Genomic DNA, 18956 nt, shown 5'->3' with positions numbered 1-18956 from the left:
GTATGTCCTCTCTAGGCCACGATATAGTACGTCTGTTAGCATATAAAAGCACGTATGCCAAAGGGGAAGTTTTACACGTACCTGATAAGTTTACTGATATTTGAGCGGAAAACTCGATTCCATTGTCTGTCAAGCAAATTGACTTTGACCAAACAATCATGATTGACCTATCTATCCTTCGTTTAATCTGCAACTTACTTGTCGAAAATGGTTCAGCATATATGAGTAGTTAATAAATCATCAAATTCAACAGAAATTATTGGTTCTGAGTCGTTGTTGCCATTTTGTGGACAGATGCGAGGAGGTGATTCATTAGGTTTGATATGAGTTTTGGACTAAGAAAAGACGTTGTGCAGATTGATGTAATTTGAAGGTGACTTTCAGATCCAGTCCAATTGCAGCACCAAGGTTACGAACGATTGCTCATTCATATCTTTAATGATCGAGATAAACTCTGCTGAATGTTACATACAATCAAGTCTGTAAGCCAAAACAACCTTGTGAATATGCTATCCCCAACATGCAATTTTGAAGATGGCCTCGAATGCTTGAAAGACGCGAAACCATGTCAGCGGAAATGCTGTTGGAAAGCTTGAAAGCGCATTGATCGCATTGCAAAATCTTCGGGACTTTGAAGTAAACCGAAACATTTACTACAGATACTTCACCTGCTGGTTCAAGATTCATGCATAGCTAGACTTTGACGTGAGGAATGGTGATGGATGCAATTCCACTCGCAGTGAATGTATATCATAATGATACTTTTGCGATGCGCCAGAATGCCACACACACCGTAATTCCGAACTGACCACGTGGCAAATCAGAAGTATGACACACCTACGCGTTCAAGCATCTTTGGTGTTGGGATGATGATGATTATGTTGAAGGAAGGAGATCAAAGTTGATGATAGATATAGTGAATATAACTTTTATACAGACATCTATATTCGATTATAGACCATCATAATAACAGCTGTACAACAAAGCATACGCAGCTGGACAGTGTTGTCGTTCGTTTTTTTCAATTGATTTCGATAATAAGACAGTACTTTCCAGAATGTCAGAAAACGATCGACCAACTTTCGATATTGCCGTACCATCAAAAGATCCAGAGAAGAAAGAGGGTCAAGATAAACCTAACGGAAATGTGAATGGTGATTTGAAAGGTAAAGGTAAAGATGATGGTAAAGATGATGAAGTTTCTGATATGGTACGTCCAAACACATGAAGTGTATCTATTGCTCATTGAATACATTGACTGATAATACCTGTATGATGATCATCAGAGTGAGGAAGATTTACAGTTAAAAGCTGAATTAGAGATGTTGGTACAACGATTAAAAGTGAGTCTCCGATCTTCATATTTGTCACTATCATGAGAGATCCAGCCTAACATTCTTACACGTCCATAGGAATCCGATACAAGTCTATATCTACCAGCTTTAGAATCACTTCGAACATTAATCAGAACATCAACAAGTTCAATGACATCTGTACCTAAACCTTTGAAATTCCTACGACCATTCTATGAAGAATTGGGCAAAGTTAGGGAAAGTTGGAATCAGGACTTGAAAGAGCAACGAGTAAGTGTGATCCATATCCTTCTAAGCGTCTATCGGAACGAAGGAGATAATGTTGTGCTTCAAAAGGAGGAGAAGTTTTGCCAAGAACCTTTATGTGCATTTCAGCTAATTCATTTCATTAACTATGTAGTCATTATTAGCATCAATTTTATCGGTTTTAGCAATGACGTATTCAGATACAGGTAAACGTGAAACATTATTTTATAGATTATTAAGTGGTACAGAAGAAGCACCTGGATTATGGGGACATGAATATGTTAGACATTTAGCTTCTGAATTAGGTGAAGAATATAATTCAAATTATGCTAATGAAACAGATGAAATCGAAGGTATAGAAAAACCTGAAGAATTAAAATATACAACAGAACAATTAAAATCACTTTCATTAGAATTAGTTTCATTCTTCTTAAAACATAATGCAGAAGCAGATGCTGTAGATATACTTTTAGAATTAGAAAATGTTCATGATATTATAGAATTAACAGATGATAAGAACTTTGAAAGAGTTTGTAGATATATGGTTAGGTAAGTTTTAAGTTCTTCCTTGATACAACACTTTCAGCTTTTATAGCAAGTACAAACGTCGTTGATTCTAAATATCTGATTTTTTATCAGTTGCGTACCACTCCTTGTACCACCAGATGATGCTGCTTTCTTAGAAACTGCTTCCAAAATATACGCCAAATATGATCGATATCCTGAAGCTATCGCTCTTGCCGTTCGACTCAACAGTCCTGCCCTTATTCGACAATACTTTGAAGCACCAAAGAATCCGTAAGTTGGAATGATACACGAAAGCCTTATTACACAGCTAACATTTGAAATAGTGTCATGAAAAAGCAACTTGCCTACTTCCTTGCCCGAGCTCAGATACCTCTTCATTGGGTACACACCGCTGAAGATGCCGAAACAGCAGAAGAAGAGCAGCCGCCTACTCAGGAAGAAGATGTTCTTGAATGTTTAGGAAACGTTAAACTTTCCAACCATTTCAGAAACTTTGGTAAAGCTGTTGGAGTAGAAGAACCTAGAGCATTGGAAGATATTTACAAATCTCACTTAGAACCTAATAGAACCACTCAAACAGCTGATTCAGCTCGACAGAACCTCGCTTCAACATTCGTTAATGCTTTTGTCAATGCTGGTTTTGGAAACGATAAACTTATGGTCAATGCACCTGAAGGACAAAGTTATATCTACAAGAACAAAGATCATGGTATGATGTCAGCTACAGCATCAGTCGGCTTGAGTTTATTATGGGATACAGAAAGTGGTATTGATCATATTGATAAATATACATATTCACCTGAAGAACACGTTAAAGCAGGAGCATTATTAGCTACTGGTATATTCCATGCTGGAGTTAGAACTGAATCAGATATAACATATGCTTTATTAGAAGAACACGTTGATAGTAAGAGTATATCATTGAAATTAAGCGCAATTAATGGTTTAGGTATAGCATATGCTGGTTCATGTAGAAAAGATATAGCAGAAAAACTTTTACCTCACATAGCTGATGAAACAAATACAATGGAAGTTGCTGCTATGTCAGCTTTAGCTTTAGGTTTCGTTTTTGTAGGTTCAGCAGATGGTGAAATTGCTTCAGCAATTTTACAAACTATGATGGAAAGAGAAGAAACTCAATTAGCTTCAGAGTGGACTGTATTCATCTGTTTAGGTTTAGGTTTACTCTTCTTAGGTAAGTTTCGTGCTTTGCTTGAATTAGGCTTGAAACTGACTTGCTCATGATGATACAGCTACACAAGAAGACTCGGAACCAACCGTTGCTACTCTCAAAGTTATCGAACACCCTATTGCTTCTATCGCCGAAACCATTGTCGATGTCTGTGCATACGCTGGTACCGGAAATGTACTCAAAGTACAACAAATGCTTCACCTCTGTGCCGAACATGCTGAAAAACCAAAGAAAGAAACATCAAATGGTGAAACGGCACCCGTAGCTGCTGAAGGAGAAGGACCAGCTGCTGCAGCTGTAGCAGATGCTCAAGGAGACGTCAACATGTCAGGCGAAACCACCGGTCAACCAATTACTGCACCTGAACCTGCTGCTGGCGAAAGTACCGCTGCTGCAGCTACATCAAGCGAAGAAGCAGCAGGAGAAGATAAGGATAAGGAAGAGAAAGACAAAGTGGATTCACTCAAATATCAAGCTTTCGCTACTATCGGTATAGCGTTGATAGCTATGGGTGAAGATGTTGGTGCTGAGATGGCTTTGAGACAATTCCAACATTTGGTAAGTACTTAGCCAACTTGATTGCAAAGTAAAGACGTCGGTGAGCTAATTTGTTTTTCATTGGCAAAACAGATGACATATGGTGATCCAGTAATCAGAAAATCCGTTCCTCTTGCCCTTGGTCTCATATCAGCTTCAAACCCACAACTATCCATCCTCGACACACTTTCAAAATACTCCCATGATTCAGATTTGGATGTAGCTATAAATTCTATTTTGGCAATGGGTTTAGTTGGTGCAGGTACAAATAATGCCAGATTAGCTCAAATGTTAAGAGGGTTAGCTACCTATTACGCTAAAGAACCTGATTGTTTCTTCATGGTTAGAATTGCTCAAGTGAGTATCTTTGGAATTTTTATCCCCTCAACAAAGGTGGTTTTCAGATATAATGCTAATTTGCGTTTAATAGGGTCTCGTACATATGGGTAAAGGTACAATTGGTATTAATCCTTACTTCAGTGATGGTCAAGTAATGAGTAGAACAGCTGTTGCTGGTTTGTTGGCTACTATAGTGTCTTTCACAGATGCTAGGAAATGTGAGTTTCAGCTCCGTAACGCCTCATGATTTCCACACGCACTAGCTGACGAGAGACATATAATAGTCGTCCTCGACAAACATCATTGGCAATTATATTGGTTGGTAACAGCCATGTACCCACAATTCTTGATTACGTTGGATGAAGAATTAGAGGAGAAACCTGTAACTGTGAGAGTTGGTCAAGCTGTAAATACAGTTGGTTTAGCAGGTACAAGACATGGTATAAGTGGAGTAAGTTGAAATTTTAGCTCTTCTCGTCTAATATAAATCCAATTATTGCTATGAGTTTATGCTGATCAATGACGTGACCAATAGTTCCAAACTCATCAATCACCAGTAAGAATTGGTACAGGAGAAAGAGCAGAATTAGGTACAAACGAATTCTTCCCATACCAAACTGTTTTGGAAGGTTTAGTGATTTTGAAGAAGTGAGTTGTATACATATTTGTTGATATCTGACGCTAGAAAGTGAACGAGCTGACATCATCAATGTAGAAACGAACAATACGACGCTGAAGATATGCAGAATTAATTAGACCATATACTTTTATTCGTACGTAGGTTAGAAGTATTGTAGAATCGATAGAGAGAGAAAAAGGAAGATTTTAGGTGAAAGTTAGAAGTGGTATTAACGCATAATGACAAAAGAATAAGAATCGAATTTCAAACATTTGCATTTTACTTGACTTAGATGTTCTGTAATCACATGAAAAATGCAATAATATCAAATGGAACGATGGATTACGTATACCTATGTTGAGGATGGTTGATGGTAGTTGACTAACCTTGTGTGTACAACTTGATATAACCGAAAGGAGGATAGGATAGATTGGAAAGGAACAGGGAACAGGAAAAGGAAAAGGAAAAGTAAAAGTAGAATGAAAATGCTCACTACGCTCCTCTACTACTAACATCTTTCTACGCTGATTCAAAGTCCTCATATCTTTCAATCTTCCTTATATCTCAAATCCTCATCGTTTAATTAAAGACAACTTGCATCTTTATCTTTCACTTTGTTCACAGCTAGAACCAGAAAACATTGATGACAATGCCTGTAGGTAGAGTTTCACCGCTTCTGTCTTTCTGAAGAAATTTGATGGGTCTATATTGGGCTGACGAGATGATGTTTACTTTGAACCCTTAGCCGAAGAAGAAATCCAAATTTGATGAAAATGAAAATAACAATAACCGATTATTGAAGTATGGATATGTATCAAATTACGGACTACCTTTACCTGTTGAAATATTACTAGTTATATTTGGAAAATATCTAGGTAATGATAGAAATACTTTAACTATATGTTGTAGAACATCAAGATCATTATTCAATGTAGTCTCACCAATTTTATATCGAAGAATTGGAATTTCACCTTATCAAAAAAGGGATTCAAGATTAGATTTATCTTTGGAAAAATTATCTAATTTCTCTTCATCGTCAATGATGACACCAACAAGAAATAAATCAAACATCAACAGTAAAAGTAGAAAATCAAAATTATTGAAGTTCGCAACACATTTAAGAATTGATGCTCATGATCCCTTGACAATGTTAAATCACAGCAAAATATATGATTTTCCAAATCTAAAAGTTTTAACTTTATGTTTAACTATAAATAATCAAGGTCCAACTTTACATACCCAGACTTTCTCTACTTTTAACTTACAAGCAACAAATCAAAGAAAATCAGATAACAAACAATGTTCATTATTAAATAATATACTTATAAAAGCGAATCATGGGAATGGAATTGAAAAATTAATTATTGATGGATCAAATATGACAAATATTATTGGATATCCTCAAGGTTTCCCTTCAAGAATATATGATACAATAAGAGAATTAACTTTTATCTGTCCTTCAATTAATTATTTACCTGAACCTTTATTTGGTGGATTTCCCGACTTCAATAATTCACCTTTGAAAAAAGTAAATTGGATTTTTTATACAGAAAATAAATCATGTTCTTGGAAATTAGGTAGAATACCTTTAAATGTTGATATTACCGATAATGATTTTGTGCAACCAAATATTCCGCAATACCAATACAATAGAGATTTAGGTAAATTCATTGATGAACTTTGGTCTTTCTCAAATTTCATTTTGCAGTTTCCCGCTACGATACAAATCAATATTGTAAATTCAGGTAAAATACAACCGCAAGTGTTAAATCTTCTTCCAATGCAAGTCCAATTCCAGTCAATCTTTAGTCCTGAGGAAATTGAACGAGCTGAAGAAGAATCAACTCAAGATCATTTTGCCAATCAAATCAAACAACATATGATACAAATCGTTCAAACAAAATCAAATTTCAGTAATCAAAACAGCGGTAATTCACGACAACAATGGTATATTATGGCATTTGCAGGGAATTCACAGAAGGGACAATTAGAGCCAGAAGCAATAGTGGAAGAAAGGTGGAAAAACATAAATTGGACTGGAATGAAAGATTATTTAGAAAATAATTATTGGGAAGGTGAATTAGAACCGAAAGAAGTTGAAGCTTGGCTTACATAGATTTAGTATCAAATCCACAACTGCTGTCTTCATCATTCTTTTGTCAATTACGCTCGTTGACATTGTGACAGAAAATTGTTGAAGCCTTTCTTCCATGTAGTCTATGTGTATCTATGTCTAGCATGATATCTATCATGATAAATTTGAAGATGGCAGGACGATTTTTTTTTCAAACCTAAAGTATGTTGAAAGTTTGGCTGCGTCAGAGTGAGAAAATTTTGATGAAATATAGTTATTCTAAAAACCCGAAATCAAAACTGAAGGGTTTGTGTTGCAGTGGTAGCATTCTAGACTTCGAGGTCGGAACTTTGACTGGAGTTTATCTAGCGGTCGCGGGTTCAAATCCCGTCGGACCTTCATTCTTTTTTATGTGCATTCATACGGGTAAGTGGAGGTGGAGGTCCGACATAAAATCAAAATATTTGGTTACATAGGAAAAGAGAGATGTCATCGAATGATCTTTTAATTATTTCACTTTTTTCAATTCATCCTTCTTCTTTATTTTTGATTTTATACATTGTTTCATTCTGATATTTGGCATAGCATAGGTGGACCAGATTTACTTGTATTACTTACATAATAATACACATATATCTGTATTATAAAATGTTACCCCGTCCAGCTAGACTTATACATCAACATACATTAGTAACTCGGCTATCTCGCTCTTCATCAAAAAAATGTTTTACCTCCACTTCTACAGTCCGCGGACAACCTCAATCACATATCATACAACATAATCAATCACCTTCACCAAGTATCGATGAAAGTTTTGATGACTTGATTAATGAAGATGATATGGGTATGGGTATGGGATACAGGAAAAGTATCAAACCAGGTAAATTGAAAGGTAAAGGTAGAATACCAGATTTAGAAATTATAGATCGTGCTCATGATCATGCTCAATATCCTTCTTCGTCTTCAAGTCGACATAATGATCTAACACAGTTTGGATTGATACAAGAAGATATTAATACTATACCGAGCAAGTATAGAACATTGGCAGAAGAAGATGAAAGAGAATACATACATGAGAAGAGGGAAGAAAGACGATCACCTGCTGCTGTACTAGGAAGTAAGAGGATCGGTGTCGTGGTTTTACCTGAAGCATTGAAGAATGGTATACAAAGGCAGATAGATCGTGAGTCATGCATATATAGATATTTCGGTTTGTTGCCTAATCTGTTGAACTGTTATTTACAGAATTGGATAATCCACGAACCCTTCGACGATCTTATCTGGAACTCCCTTCATCACCTTCAGGCAAAATAAGGGAAGAAAAGGTAGATCATCGATCGTCAAGACCTAGAAAAACTATAGAAAGCGAACTTGCCAAAGCTGCCGGTATCATGCCTGGTGAATATGGTGTAGTCAGGAACGTCTTAGAGGAAATGGATAGACGTTTGGGTAAAGAGTGGTTCTCAAAAGGCAAACAAGGTGAAATTAAAGAGGTAGTCGAGTATTCGGGAGGACTTGGAGCAGGGTTGTGGTGAGTACGAAAATGATATAAGTCATGTGCAATTATCTAACGTTTTCTCATTTACTTAGGGCTACTTTGAATGCTCTAGAGGGCATTTCAACAAGGGAAAATACCAGGATCCAATTCGTACATTCCTCTAGACATGGCTTGGATTTGGCTCAAAGGATCACAGAAGGTGAGTGAAACGTATAAGCCACTTTACCATATTCGATGACGACTAATCGGTGTCATACAGATATCCCTAATAACGCTGCTGAAGTCCAATATAACCGTAAACATCATTGGTATGGCGTAAATGTAAGTACAGCCGTGTCATCTTGACTTCGTTGCTTACATATAGCTGTTAGCCTACACTTGTATTATCAACATTCCTCTTATCGACGCTGCCCACTCAACCTTCTCAAAACACTCATCTCCTCGAACTCTTATCGCTCGATTCTCCTTATATAGTTCTGGTGGACCGGTCAACGCCAGCAGGCTGGGCAGCCATGTCTCATGCTAGAACATTCCTACTAGAACAGTCGACTTTCGAAAACCCTTTACATGTCATTGCACCTTGTCCACATGATGGTGTCTGTCCACTAACTTTGACAGGTGATAAATGCAGTTTCAGTCAACGATTACAGCGTCCATCATTCGTCAGAAAGACTAAACATTCCAGCAGAGGCGAAGAAGATACCGGCTACTGTTATGTTGTTTTAGCAAGAGGTGAAAGGCCATCTACGGGATTATCAGAAGAATCACAACTTCAAGGTATGCCAAAGAGTGTTTTAGGTAGAATTGGTGGTGTAGGTAAAGAAGAAGTCCAAAAAGCTAGAATGAAGAAAGATGGTCGTAGTGTAATTAGAGAGATTGAAGGCCACGAAGGTATAATGGAGGTTGTCAATCTACCTGACTATGAGAAAGTCGATAATGCCCAAGGTGAAAATGATAACGATCAATCAAGGAGAACCAACATGCAAGATGATTTGAGGAAGGAAGCATATGCTTGGCCTAGACTCGTTGCTCCACCCATGAAACGAAGTGGACATGTCACTATGGATGCTTGTTGTCCTGATGGTGAGCCGAATCTATCCTTCTCGTGAAACTTAGAAGGCAATGATTGCAGCTAATCTTTCTGTACAGGTAACATCCAACGACTAACTTTTTCAAAATCACATTCAAAACAAGGTTATCACGATGCTCGAAAATCTTCCTGGGGTGATATCTTCCCTCATGCACCTAAAGCTACACCAGTCATCAGAACTAGAGGTGTACGAAGGCTCACAAAACCTGTCAAAGATGATGAAGTGTTGGATGAATTGTTAACTGCTCACATTGAGGAAGGTTCTCAACCAGATGATTTCGTTATGGAAAATGATTTGAAAGATTTGGAAAAATTAGGCATCAAAATACCAAAAGCCGAGGTTATTGAAGATATCCAAGGAAGCCCACAGGTATCACAAGCCAGATCATTCGATGCGGAAGGGCCATTCGGTGCAGCAGGTCAGAAGAGAAGTTTTGCTTCTGTATCTAAAAGACCTTCATCTGTCCATTGTAAGTCTAAGCGTTTACTCGCCGGACGATTGAGTACTGAGCTGTTTCAATCTATCAGCCGTAGGCTTATCACCTCGACTGCAAAGCCGTTCAATGTCAGCTCGACCACCTCCCAGATCAAAAGTGACCTTAGCAAGTCTGAGGAAGTTAGCTAAATCCAACACCCCTATCACGGTGCTTACGGCTTATGATTATCCTACAGCATTACTGTCGGAATCATGTGGTGTAGATATGACTTTAGTTGGAGATTCTTTATCTCAAGTTTGTTTAGGTCATGCTTCGACAACAGAAATCACTTTAGATGAAATGATACATCATGCTAAAGCAGTTACGAAAGGAGCTAAAACACCATTTGTATTTGCCGATTTACCTTTTGGATCATTCGAAATTTCACTTGAAGATGGGATCAGAAATGTCATTAAATTAGTTAAAGAATCAGGTATAGATGGAATTAAGATTGAAGGAGGTAATGAAATTATACCTTTAGTGAAGAAATTATCAGAAATTGGTATACCTGTTATGCCACATTTAGGATTACAACCACAAAGAGCTACATCATTATCAGGTTATTTAGTTCAAGGTAAAACTTCAGAAACCGCATATGACATTTTAAAGACAGCTAAAGCAATGCAAGATGCAGGTGCATTTGGTATTTTATTAGAAGCTATTCCAGATAAAGTAGCCAAAAAAATTACAGAAGAATTAAATATAATCACTATTGGTATAGGTGCTGGTAAACATACATCAGGTCAAGTTTTGGTTATAACAGATGTTTTAGGTACATATGCTGAAGAATCAGAATTAGATGATGAATCCGAAATCAGGTTCTTTACTTCAAGTACAGGAAGTTCGATAGAACCTGCAACTAAATTAGCTTTAGATCATGTTGAAAAAGTACCTGTTGACAGTAGTACTTCTTCTCCTTCAAATCCTATAGCTCAATCAGAAGTGTCCAAGAATCCATTATTATCTACATCAGCTCCAGCTCAATTACCAACTTTAAATCAAAATCAAACAGATAATTCTGTTCTAAATGATGATATGGATACGATAATTTTACCTAAACCTAAAAAATCAATTAATTCACCTAAATTCGTTAGGCAATTTGGTAATATCGGTTTATTATCTAGAAGAGCAATCAAACAGTATTTACACGCTGTTAGATCTGGCGAATTTCCAAATCAAAGTGAAAGTTATACAATCAAAAAAGATCAGTATGAAGGATTTTTGAAATTGATTGAAGAAGAAAACCGAAAAGAAAATTGATGGTTCACCGGGAAATGACAAAAAAGTAAAAACATGTCCGTCTGGATTCATAATGTCACCACATGATATAAATCGATTCCTAGCATAAAAGATATACCCAATTATCATAGAAACTATTCCATGTCATATTGTCATGATCATAAGAGATTTGAACAAACGTTTTGTGTATACATATATCAACTTCAAACCTCACAACCACTCATCACATTGCTATACAAGAATTCTAATACTGGAAGACTTGCTTCTGGTGCGGAACCAATAATGCATTAAATTGTATAATATTACAGTTAAACAGATGTCCAATTGAATTTTCTGGTTGATTTTGTATTTCAGATGATATGCAGATTGTGTGACTGAATATGGATCGGTACAATTGATATGATATATACAACAGACAGATGAATGATGATTCAGGTTATGTTAACACGTTGCTATGATGATGATGATGATGATACTTAGATTTCATCTGCCTCTACCCCTACCTCTGCTTTTCCCTCTTGACCTAGCACTACTACCTCTTCCTCTACTACTACTACTTCCACCTGCACTAGGTCCACCTAATCCACCTTCATTAGGACACGAGTTCGACCAATGTCCCGCTTCTCCACACTTGAAACATTCTGTCGATAATGAGTCTTTCCAGTAAGCTAAAGATTTTGATTCTTATGGCACTTTCACTCACCTCCTGTTTGTCCACCACCACCTCCATTTCCTGCTGCACGGCTTCTACTTCCTCCCAAAGTCGCTTCATTCGGACATGCATTCGACCAGTGTCCGGACTGTCCGCATTTAAAGCATTCTATGATTCACAATCCAAGTAAGCAAACGAAATCAAACTTGAAGCTTGTTACAGGATTAGCTGAATGATACTTGCCACCAGTACTGCCTCCTCCACCGCCACTGCCATTTCTCGGATTGTAATTTCCACCATTGTATCCACTAGGTCCGGCTGTGTTTCCGGCAGATTCATCCTCATCAGCCCATTGGAAGAATTTGCAACTTGCTCTGGGATTATTAGGACAAGCCCTGAATGAGTTGAATATGTCTATCAGTCCAGCTATCTCTTCAAATACACGATGATCTTGGCACTCGAACAATGCAGTCTTCAGGCTGAATTGTCAGACAAAATCACTCACCAAAATTGTCTTCCCTTATTTGGGCCTTCTTTATTTACTGTACCAAATTTAGCCTCTAGATCACAATTACATCGCACATCTTCATCATTCCCCCTATTCTCATTGCGGCTCTACAGAACAGGTATTACGATTAGAAATCAATAAAAAGCTGATGATGAAAGACGTGGGCATACAAATGCTCAAGGCGATGTATTCATTTCGGAAATAACTTACCGTTGTTCTTTGTCTTTTGGCAACAGGTGGTGCTCGAGATGAAGGCCCTGGACCGTTTCTAGGTGTTGATCCGTTTCCACTATCATCTGCCCATTCCTGTGTGAAGAGGTTATCAACAAAGACCCTCATTACTGCGAACATGGACGATAAAGACTCACGAAATATCCACATTGTTCACCTTGAGGCTTTAAGCAGGTCCAAAATTGTCTGCCAACATGAGGTGAATCTGCTTTTTGAACTGTGCGTGATACAGCTGGCGCTTCACAACTGCACATTTTGGAGCCGCCAGCGAAATTATCGTTATCGTCTGTCAGTACCGTAAGCTTCCGGTTTCCTTGTATACCTTTGCGCAGATGATCGTAAAAACTGCAAGCTTACCGTTATCATGATTCCTTTTTCTGGTCGTACCACTACTTCCGTTACCGGCTGCTGCACCACCTCTACTTCCTCTGCCTCGGGTAGTCGTTCCACTTGTAGAGCTACCTCGAGCACCTCGTGTTCCTCTTGTACGTCCACCACCTCTGGGTGGTCCATCATCGTAATCACCGTCATCTACATCTTCATCCTCATCGTCATCGTTGTTCCTCCCACGTCTTGCAGTTCCTTCCGCACCTCCCCCTCTCCCGCCTCTTCCGCCTCTAGGGGCTGTACCCCGAGGAGCGGCCGCACCTCTTCCTCTTCGAGATTGTGTAGCAGCTCTCAATGCTTCTTGAGCTTCTCCTCTGCCATGTAGATAATTGTCCACACTCTTCGATGGTTGTCAACAATGTTCATACATTCAAGGATGCGGAAGTGGCTCACCTCAATCACCATGTCGAAATCTCTTTTAGCTTTTATGAAGACCTCCTTATATTCGTCTATAGTTTGATCCAGGATTTCCCTCTTCACCTTGGCTCCATCGCAAACAAGTTGCATCCGGTGTTCAGTCTACCCATCCAAACTTTAGCGTGTATTGGTGAGAAGCATTGAAATGGCTCAACTCACCTCACGACGTAAATGAGGTTTGCTTAGAGATCTATCGAAATCAATTTTGTTGTAACCCTCAATTAAGCCTACTCCAAGTTGAGAAGGTACTAGATATTTGGTTTTCTGTTCTTGCTTTTCTAGTACATACTGTCGTTCAATGATTTTGGCAATGTGTTCAGCAATAGTAGCATCGGTACCTGCGTTGAAATTAGCTGAAGAACCGAAAGCTTTTGCATGAGCTATAGCTCACCAATTCCGTTTTTATCCATCAGTCCTACCAAATCAGCTTCGGTAAGTAAATTAGGTCTCGATGTACTACCCTCTTTTAGCTCAATGACCGAAGGCATGAAGGTCTCTCCATCTTGGAAATCTGGTAAAGCTGAATCAGACCATTTATCATATGGATATACCTCTAAATAGTTTCTTCGGCTAATAACCAGACCTATCCATAAGAACGTAAGAAATCAGCTCAGCGGCATTAACAGAGAGAAAGCTCATTTACCGCTTGTGAAGAAAAACTCGTCGGCGATATTGATTTCAACAGTCGTTGTTTTACCTTCAGCGTTCTTCGAACACGAAGCCAGGAATCGCCTTGTGACCAATTCAAATACTCTTCTTTCGTCTCCTTCTAGATTACCAGCATGAGCAGTAGGATGGATAGGCGGGTGCGCTTTATCGTTCTTTTTGCCATTTCGAGGGCGCTGATATTCATCACCATTCAAAAGCCTGACATAGGAAGTCAGTTTTGAAATTATGTACGAAATTGATTTCGGCTAACCTTTGAGCATATTGACCCCACTGGTTATCATAGGTTTGTTTTTGAATTAAACTGTTAAAATCGAATGCTTTGTCGTATTGATCTGTTTCTGTACGAGGATAACTAAGAATACCTTTTTGATATAATTTTTCGGCGATCTACATATTCGCGTCAGATAGATATTACGATTAAACCTGGCAATTACTTACATCAAGTACCCTCTTAGGAGCCATTCTCAGTAATCTCGATCCTGATTGTTGCAGCTCAACAGTAGTAAGTGGAAGAGGTTTCCTAAAATATGACATTAGCATTTAGATAATATAATTTATCAGGGGCATTACCTGGGATAAAACGCACTCACCATTTTGTAGTCGGCTTAGTCTCCACTTTTAAAACCGTCGCTTCTGGATTTACAGCACATTGCTCGTAAAGCATAGCTGCAACATCCATATCGAATAAATGATTCCTCCTCCATTTGAACTCTACCGTCCTGACTTCACCATCTTCATCTGTTCTTTCGATACCAACGAAAATATACCAGAAAGTTTCAGGAACAAAGGACTGAACTCGATTATATTGATCTACCACGAAACCCAAGGTTGGAAATTGGCAGGGACCTAGATACCGTTATGTTCAGTCAGCTTTGTCTTTGTTGTGGTTCAAAGAAATGCAGTGGTTTTGATGCGTGGCAATGAAATAGCGTAAGGGAAAGTACTATAGACGCACCATAGCTGACTAATGATTCTGCTAATTCAGGTATTCGGACTTGTAAATTCATAGTCATAAATCTGGTAAAGACCGCACCGATTCTTAGATCTAATGCCATTCTAGCTTCCACAGCATCAGCTTGACGCTGATCTAAATCATTGGCTTGTCTTGCAGCTTGATGTATTTGGCTATGGGTTGAATAGGTCTATAGTAAGCTTCATGACTTGGCTGAACCCGGATAGATCAGAAAAAGCTTACGCAGCGATAATAGCACTAAATCTAGCTCTTTTGACCATTATGTTTCTATTAACCTTCCGACATACTGAAGCTACTTCTGAACCAATATGTTCACCTTCCCTATCACAATCTGTCCAAATCATTAACAATTCTGAATGACGAGCTTCGTTGATCAAGTTCTGTTCAACTTTCTTGAGATCCTATTTACAGAAGTCAAATTTCAGTGATGCTCCACCAAGCTTATTCGCCAGACGAGAAAAAGTATGATTTACCTTACTAACAGAAGTTAAAATAGGAGCATCGAATAATGAAAAGGGATCACATGAATGCCATTTTCGATGGTCATCACCGAAATCCTGTGAAGCAATGAATCAGCTGAATATCTCAAAGAGAGTTTAGAGAGAAGCTGATGATGATAATCACAGAACTCATAAGATGTCCTAACACAGCTGTAACAGTAAAAGCTGTTCCTCTTCCTTGACCTAAAGGTGGAGGAAGGTTATAATCGAAATCATAATTTCGGATGTATTGATGAGGACTGTTTCGCTATTTGAACGGTAAGGTGATAATAAGATCAGTAACCTGTTAGCTAATTCATTTATACCTCACTTCGCGCTACCAAACTTTTATATTGTGACAAGAGATTAGCTTTGAGTAGATATACTCACCGTATCCCATCTTCCTCCTGATAAAATCTCTGTAATACTCTTGGCTATACTTGGCTTTTCAGCAACGCAAAGTACTTTCATATCTCCTGTAATACTTCATTACCTCCACATGAAGCATTCGGAAGGTCACTGAGTCGTCACTGAGTTATACAGGTGGATGTTTCAACTGGTTTGCCGAAATTACAAATAAAAAAGGACAAGAACACGAAAACATTAGATTTTTTGGATGAGATATCGGTTATGTAACCAGAGAACAGTCGCGACGCGTGTAAACTTGATGACACCTGAGATTAGTCAACTTGCAACTTGCCACTCAAAGATATACAGTACATAATTGCCCTCAAAAGGACTATGCAATGCATGAAGATTGAAATCTCAATCAACTATGTTTTACAAGTCATAGCTGGATTAGACAGGACCACGGGCAAATGTAATGATCTGCACACTGATTTCCAAGACGAGACCTTCTGAATGATTTCTTGCGCTGTTTTGTCCCTTAAACCTATGGTGAGAAAGACTGTTTGATTAACCGGTTGTATGGGTTGTATTTCCGCATCTTGGAAATCAAAATACGAAAAGTTGGAAAATATCTTATCAATGAATACAACCATTTTAAACATAATTTCCAACGATTCAATTACCTTTTCATGATACATAAACAGCTTCTGACAATACCATTTTCATCTTTTTCCCCACCTTTCTCAATGGTTTTCTTTGTACATTGTGATACCACTCACTGTAGCAGTCATTCAAGCATTTAGCCGCCAATACGGAAATACCGTCTACCAAAGCACGTTACCAATATTCAATAATCAATTTATTGTAATTAATCCCGATTGAGGAATCTACCGTAGGGTATTTTATCAGGTACAGATCCCCCGTTTTTTTTGATTTTTTCCAAGTAAATTCGACTCCAAGAATCGTTTGTTCAACGATCAGCCAACAACCAAGCAAGCTCAGAAGCATACCCGATAGGTGCACGTACCCATATCACTCAAACATCCTAAAAAGACGCTTTCAACTTTTTTATCTTTTTTTACTCTACAAAAATAAAAACTTTTCATCAATGCCTTCTTTGAGTCAATCTAGATCTATCTTTTCATCACTTAGATCAGTCTCATTACCAAAACCTACACCAATAAGTAGATCAATCAGAATGTCTTCATCAGTCCCAGTACCAAAAGATTTCGTGAGTATCCATGAAGCACCCGATGAGATGGCAAATAAATGAATATCAAGCTAACTTTCGGATGTCTATTAGAACGCTTGTCTTTACCAATCTTTGGCTGAAGCCGACCCAGAGGTTAACAAGCTCATTGAACAAGAAACATGGAGACAATTTTCAGGTTTAGAACTTATTGCTTCAGAGGTGAGTTTTGACTGAAATCGGATGTTCCGATCGACAACTCACTAATGTAAAATTTATCGTCAATCATACAGAACTTGACTTCTCTCGCTGTTATGGAAGCCAACGGATCTATGTTCACCAACAAATACTCTGAAGGTCTTCCAGGAGCTAGATATTACGGTGGTAACGAAGTAAGTTGGGGATCGATCGATAATTTGCCGCATGACCAGAGATTTTCTTGCTGACAACATGCTTGATCATTACCAGTACACTGATATCCTCGAAAACATTACTAGAGAAAGAGCACTTAAAGCTTTCAACCTCGATCCTAAACAATGGGGTGTTAACGTACAACCATACTCTGGTTCAACTGCTAAGTAAGTCATCCACAAATTGGTCTCCAAGTCGTTTTGGCTAATACTCCGATTTCGTTTAGCTTCGCTGCCTTCACTGCTCTCATCAACCCTCAAGACCGAATCATGGGTCTCGGTCTCCCAGATGGTGGTCACTTAACCCACGGTTACTACACTGCCAAAAAGAAGATCACCGCTTCATCAGTCTACTTCCAATCTTTCCCATACCGAGTTGTACCAGAAACCGGTATCATTGATTACCCACAATTAGAAACCAACGCCAACTTATTCAAACCAAGATTATTAGTTTGCGGTGGTTCAGCTTACCCAAGAGATTGGGACTACGGAAGATTAAGAAAGATTGCCGATGCTCAAGGTGCTTACCTTTTATCTGATATGGCTCACATTTCAGGTTTAGTCGCTGCCGCTGAACAAAATTCACCATTCGAATACTGTGATGTTGTTACCACCACAACACACAAAACTCTTAGAGGTCCAAGAGCCGGTTTGATCTTCTTCAGAAAAGATAAAGAAGCCGATTTGGAAGCTAGAGTAAACGCTGCCGTCTTCCCAGCATGTCAAGGTGGTCCACACAACAACACTATTGCTGGTATTGCTGTAGCACTTAAACAAGCTGCTCAACCAGAATTCAAACAATACGCTAAACAAGTTAGAGCCAACGCTGCTGCCATGGCTCAAGTTTTATTCAAACATGGTTACAGATTACAAACTGATGGTACAGAAAACCATTTAATCTTATGGGATTTGAGACCAATTGGTTTAACTGGATCAAAAGTTGAAAAAATCTGTGATGCCGCTCACATTACATTGAACAAAAACGCTGTTGCAGGTGATACATCAGCTTTAGTTCCAGGTGGTGTTAGAATTGGTACATCAGCTTTAACCTCAAGATCAATGAATGAACAAGATGTTGAAAAAGTTGCTGAATTCTTACATAGAGTTGTTCAAATCGCCTTGAAAACTCAAGAAGAAGCTGGTTCAAAATTATTGAAAGATTTCGTTAAAGCTTATGAAGGTGGTTCAGGTGAAGCATCAAAATTAATCGCTGAATTAAAACAAGATGTAATGAAATTCGCTACTTCATTCCCTCTTCCTGGTGTACCAGACACTGTGAGTTTTAGCCCATTTAAAGGAATTCTGTATAGAGTGGAGTAATTTTGCTGACAATCAATTTTATTCTGTATAGTCAAAGATCGTTAGACCAGAAGGTGTTGATCTTTAAGTTACGAAAAATTGAATCATAATTCAAAATTAGATTTATATTTTTGAGGATGCTTTGGCAGTAGGAGTTCGTCTTTCACTTGGGATATTTAGGAGAAAATCAAGAACAATTCAGTAATATTCAGATGGACCATTTCATCATGTTTCATCTTCATT

The 18956-nt window shown here is 38.2% G+C and overlaps 5 protein-coding genes and 1 non-coding gene across 6 annotated transcripts; 5 read left to right on the top strand and 1 right to left on the bottom strand.

Moving 5' to 3' along the window:
* Positions 1-1057: 1057 nt before the first annotated feature.
* L201_001827 (uncharacterized protein) lies at positions 1058-4907 on the top strand (the record flags this gene model as incomplete). Its single annotated transcript, XM_066217612.1, has 12 exons — positions 1058-1210; positions 1287-1343; positions 1413-1583; positions 1714-2108; positions 2199-2357; positions 2411-3282; positions 3341-3837; positions 3910-4173; positions 4247-4373; positions 4440-4606; positions 4691-4803; positions 4871-4907. The coding sequence occupies 12 exons, from the start codon at positions 1058-1060 to the stop codon at positions 4905-4907; spliced, it is 3012 nt and encodes a 1003-aa protein (XP_066073709.1).
* Positions 4908-5423: 516 nt separating this feature from the next.
* Positions 5424-6890, top strand: L201_001826 (uncharacterized protein; the record flags this gene model as incomplete). Its single annotated transcript, XM_066217611.1, has 2 exons — positions 5424-5429; positions 5520-6890. The coding sequence occupies 2 exons, from the start codon at positions 5424-5426 to the stop codon at positions 6888-6890; spliced, it is 1377 nt and encodes a 458-aa protein (XP_066073708.1).
* A 262-nt stretch (positions 6891-7152) lies between these two features.
* Positions 7153-7247, top strand: L201_001825. The gene has a single exon. It is a non-coding gene; the product is annotated as a tRNA-OTHER (tRNA).
* Positions 7248-7496: 249 nt separating this feature from the next.
* L201_001824 (3-methyl-2-oxobutanoate hydroxymethyltransferase) lies at positions 7497-11172 on the top strand (the record flags this gene model as incomplete). The annotated part of the gene is made up of 7 exons (XM_066217610.1): positions 7497-8031; positions 8094-8379; positions 8439-8545; positions 8606-8667; positions 8718-9429; positions 9496-9906; positions 9965-11172. 7 exons carry the CDS (start codon positions 7497-7499, stop codon positions 11170-11172), a joined length of 3321 nt encoding a protein of 1106 aa, XP_066073707.1.
* Positions 11173-11634: 462 nt separating this feature from the next.
* Positions 11635-15938, bottom strand: L201_001823 (uncharacterized protein; the record flags this gene model as incomplete). Its single annotated transcript, XM_066217609.1, has 19 exons — positions 11635-11792; positions 11855-11971; positions 12047-12198; positions 12309-12418; positions 12522-12617; positions 12680-12828; positions 12900-13269; positions 13323-13448; positions 13506-13684; positions 13738-13929; positions 13990-14213; positions 14266-14402; positions 14454-14535; positions 14606-14861; positions 14971-15140; positions 15211-15389; positions 15462-15545; positions 15613-15735; positions 15858-15938. The coding sequence occupies 19 exons, from the start codon at positions 15936-15938 to the stop codon at positions 11635-11637; spliced, it is 2985 nt and encodes a 994-aa protein (XP_066073706.1).
* Positions 15939-16923: 985 nt separating this feature from the next.
* L201_001822 (uncharacterized protein) lies at positions 16924-18801 on the top strand (the record flags this gene model as incomplete). Its single annotated transcript, XM_066217608.1, has 6 exons — positions 16924-17046; positions 17119-17226; positions 17298-17396; positions 17473-17582; positions 17642-18689; positions 18766-18801. The coding sequence occupies 6 exons, from the start codon at positions 16924-16926 to the stop codon at positions 18799-18801; spliced, it is 1524 nt and encodes a 507-aa protein (XP_066073705.1).
* Between the last annotated feature and the right edge of the window lie 155 nt (positions 18802-18956).

Source organism: Kwoniella dendrophila, chromosome 2 (genome assembly GCF_036810415.1).
Source record: "Kwoniella dendrophila CBS 6074 chromosome 2, complete sequence".
Lineage (NCBI taxonomy): Eukaryota > Fungi > Basidiomycota > Tremellomycetes > Tremellales > Cryptococcaceae > Kwoniella > Kwoniella dendrophila.
The sequence above is the reverse complement of the archived record's forward strand: the minus strand, read 5'-3'. Positions and strand labels throughout refer to the sequence as shown.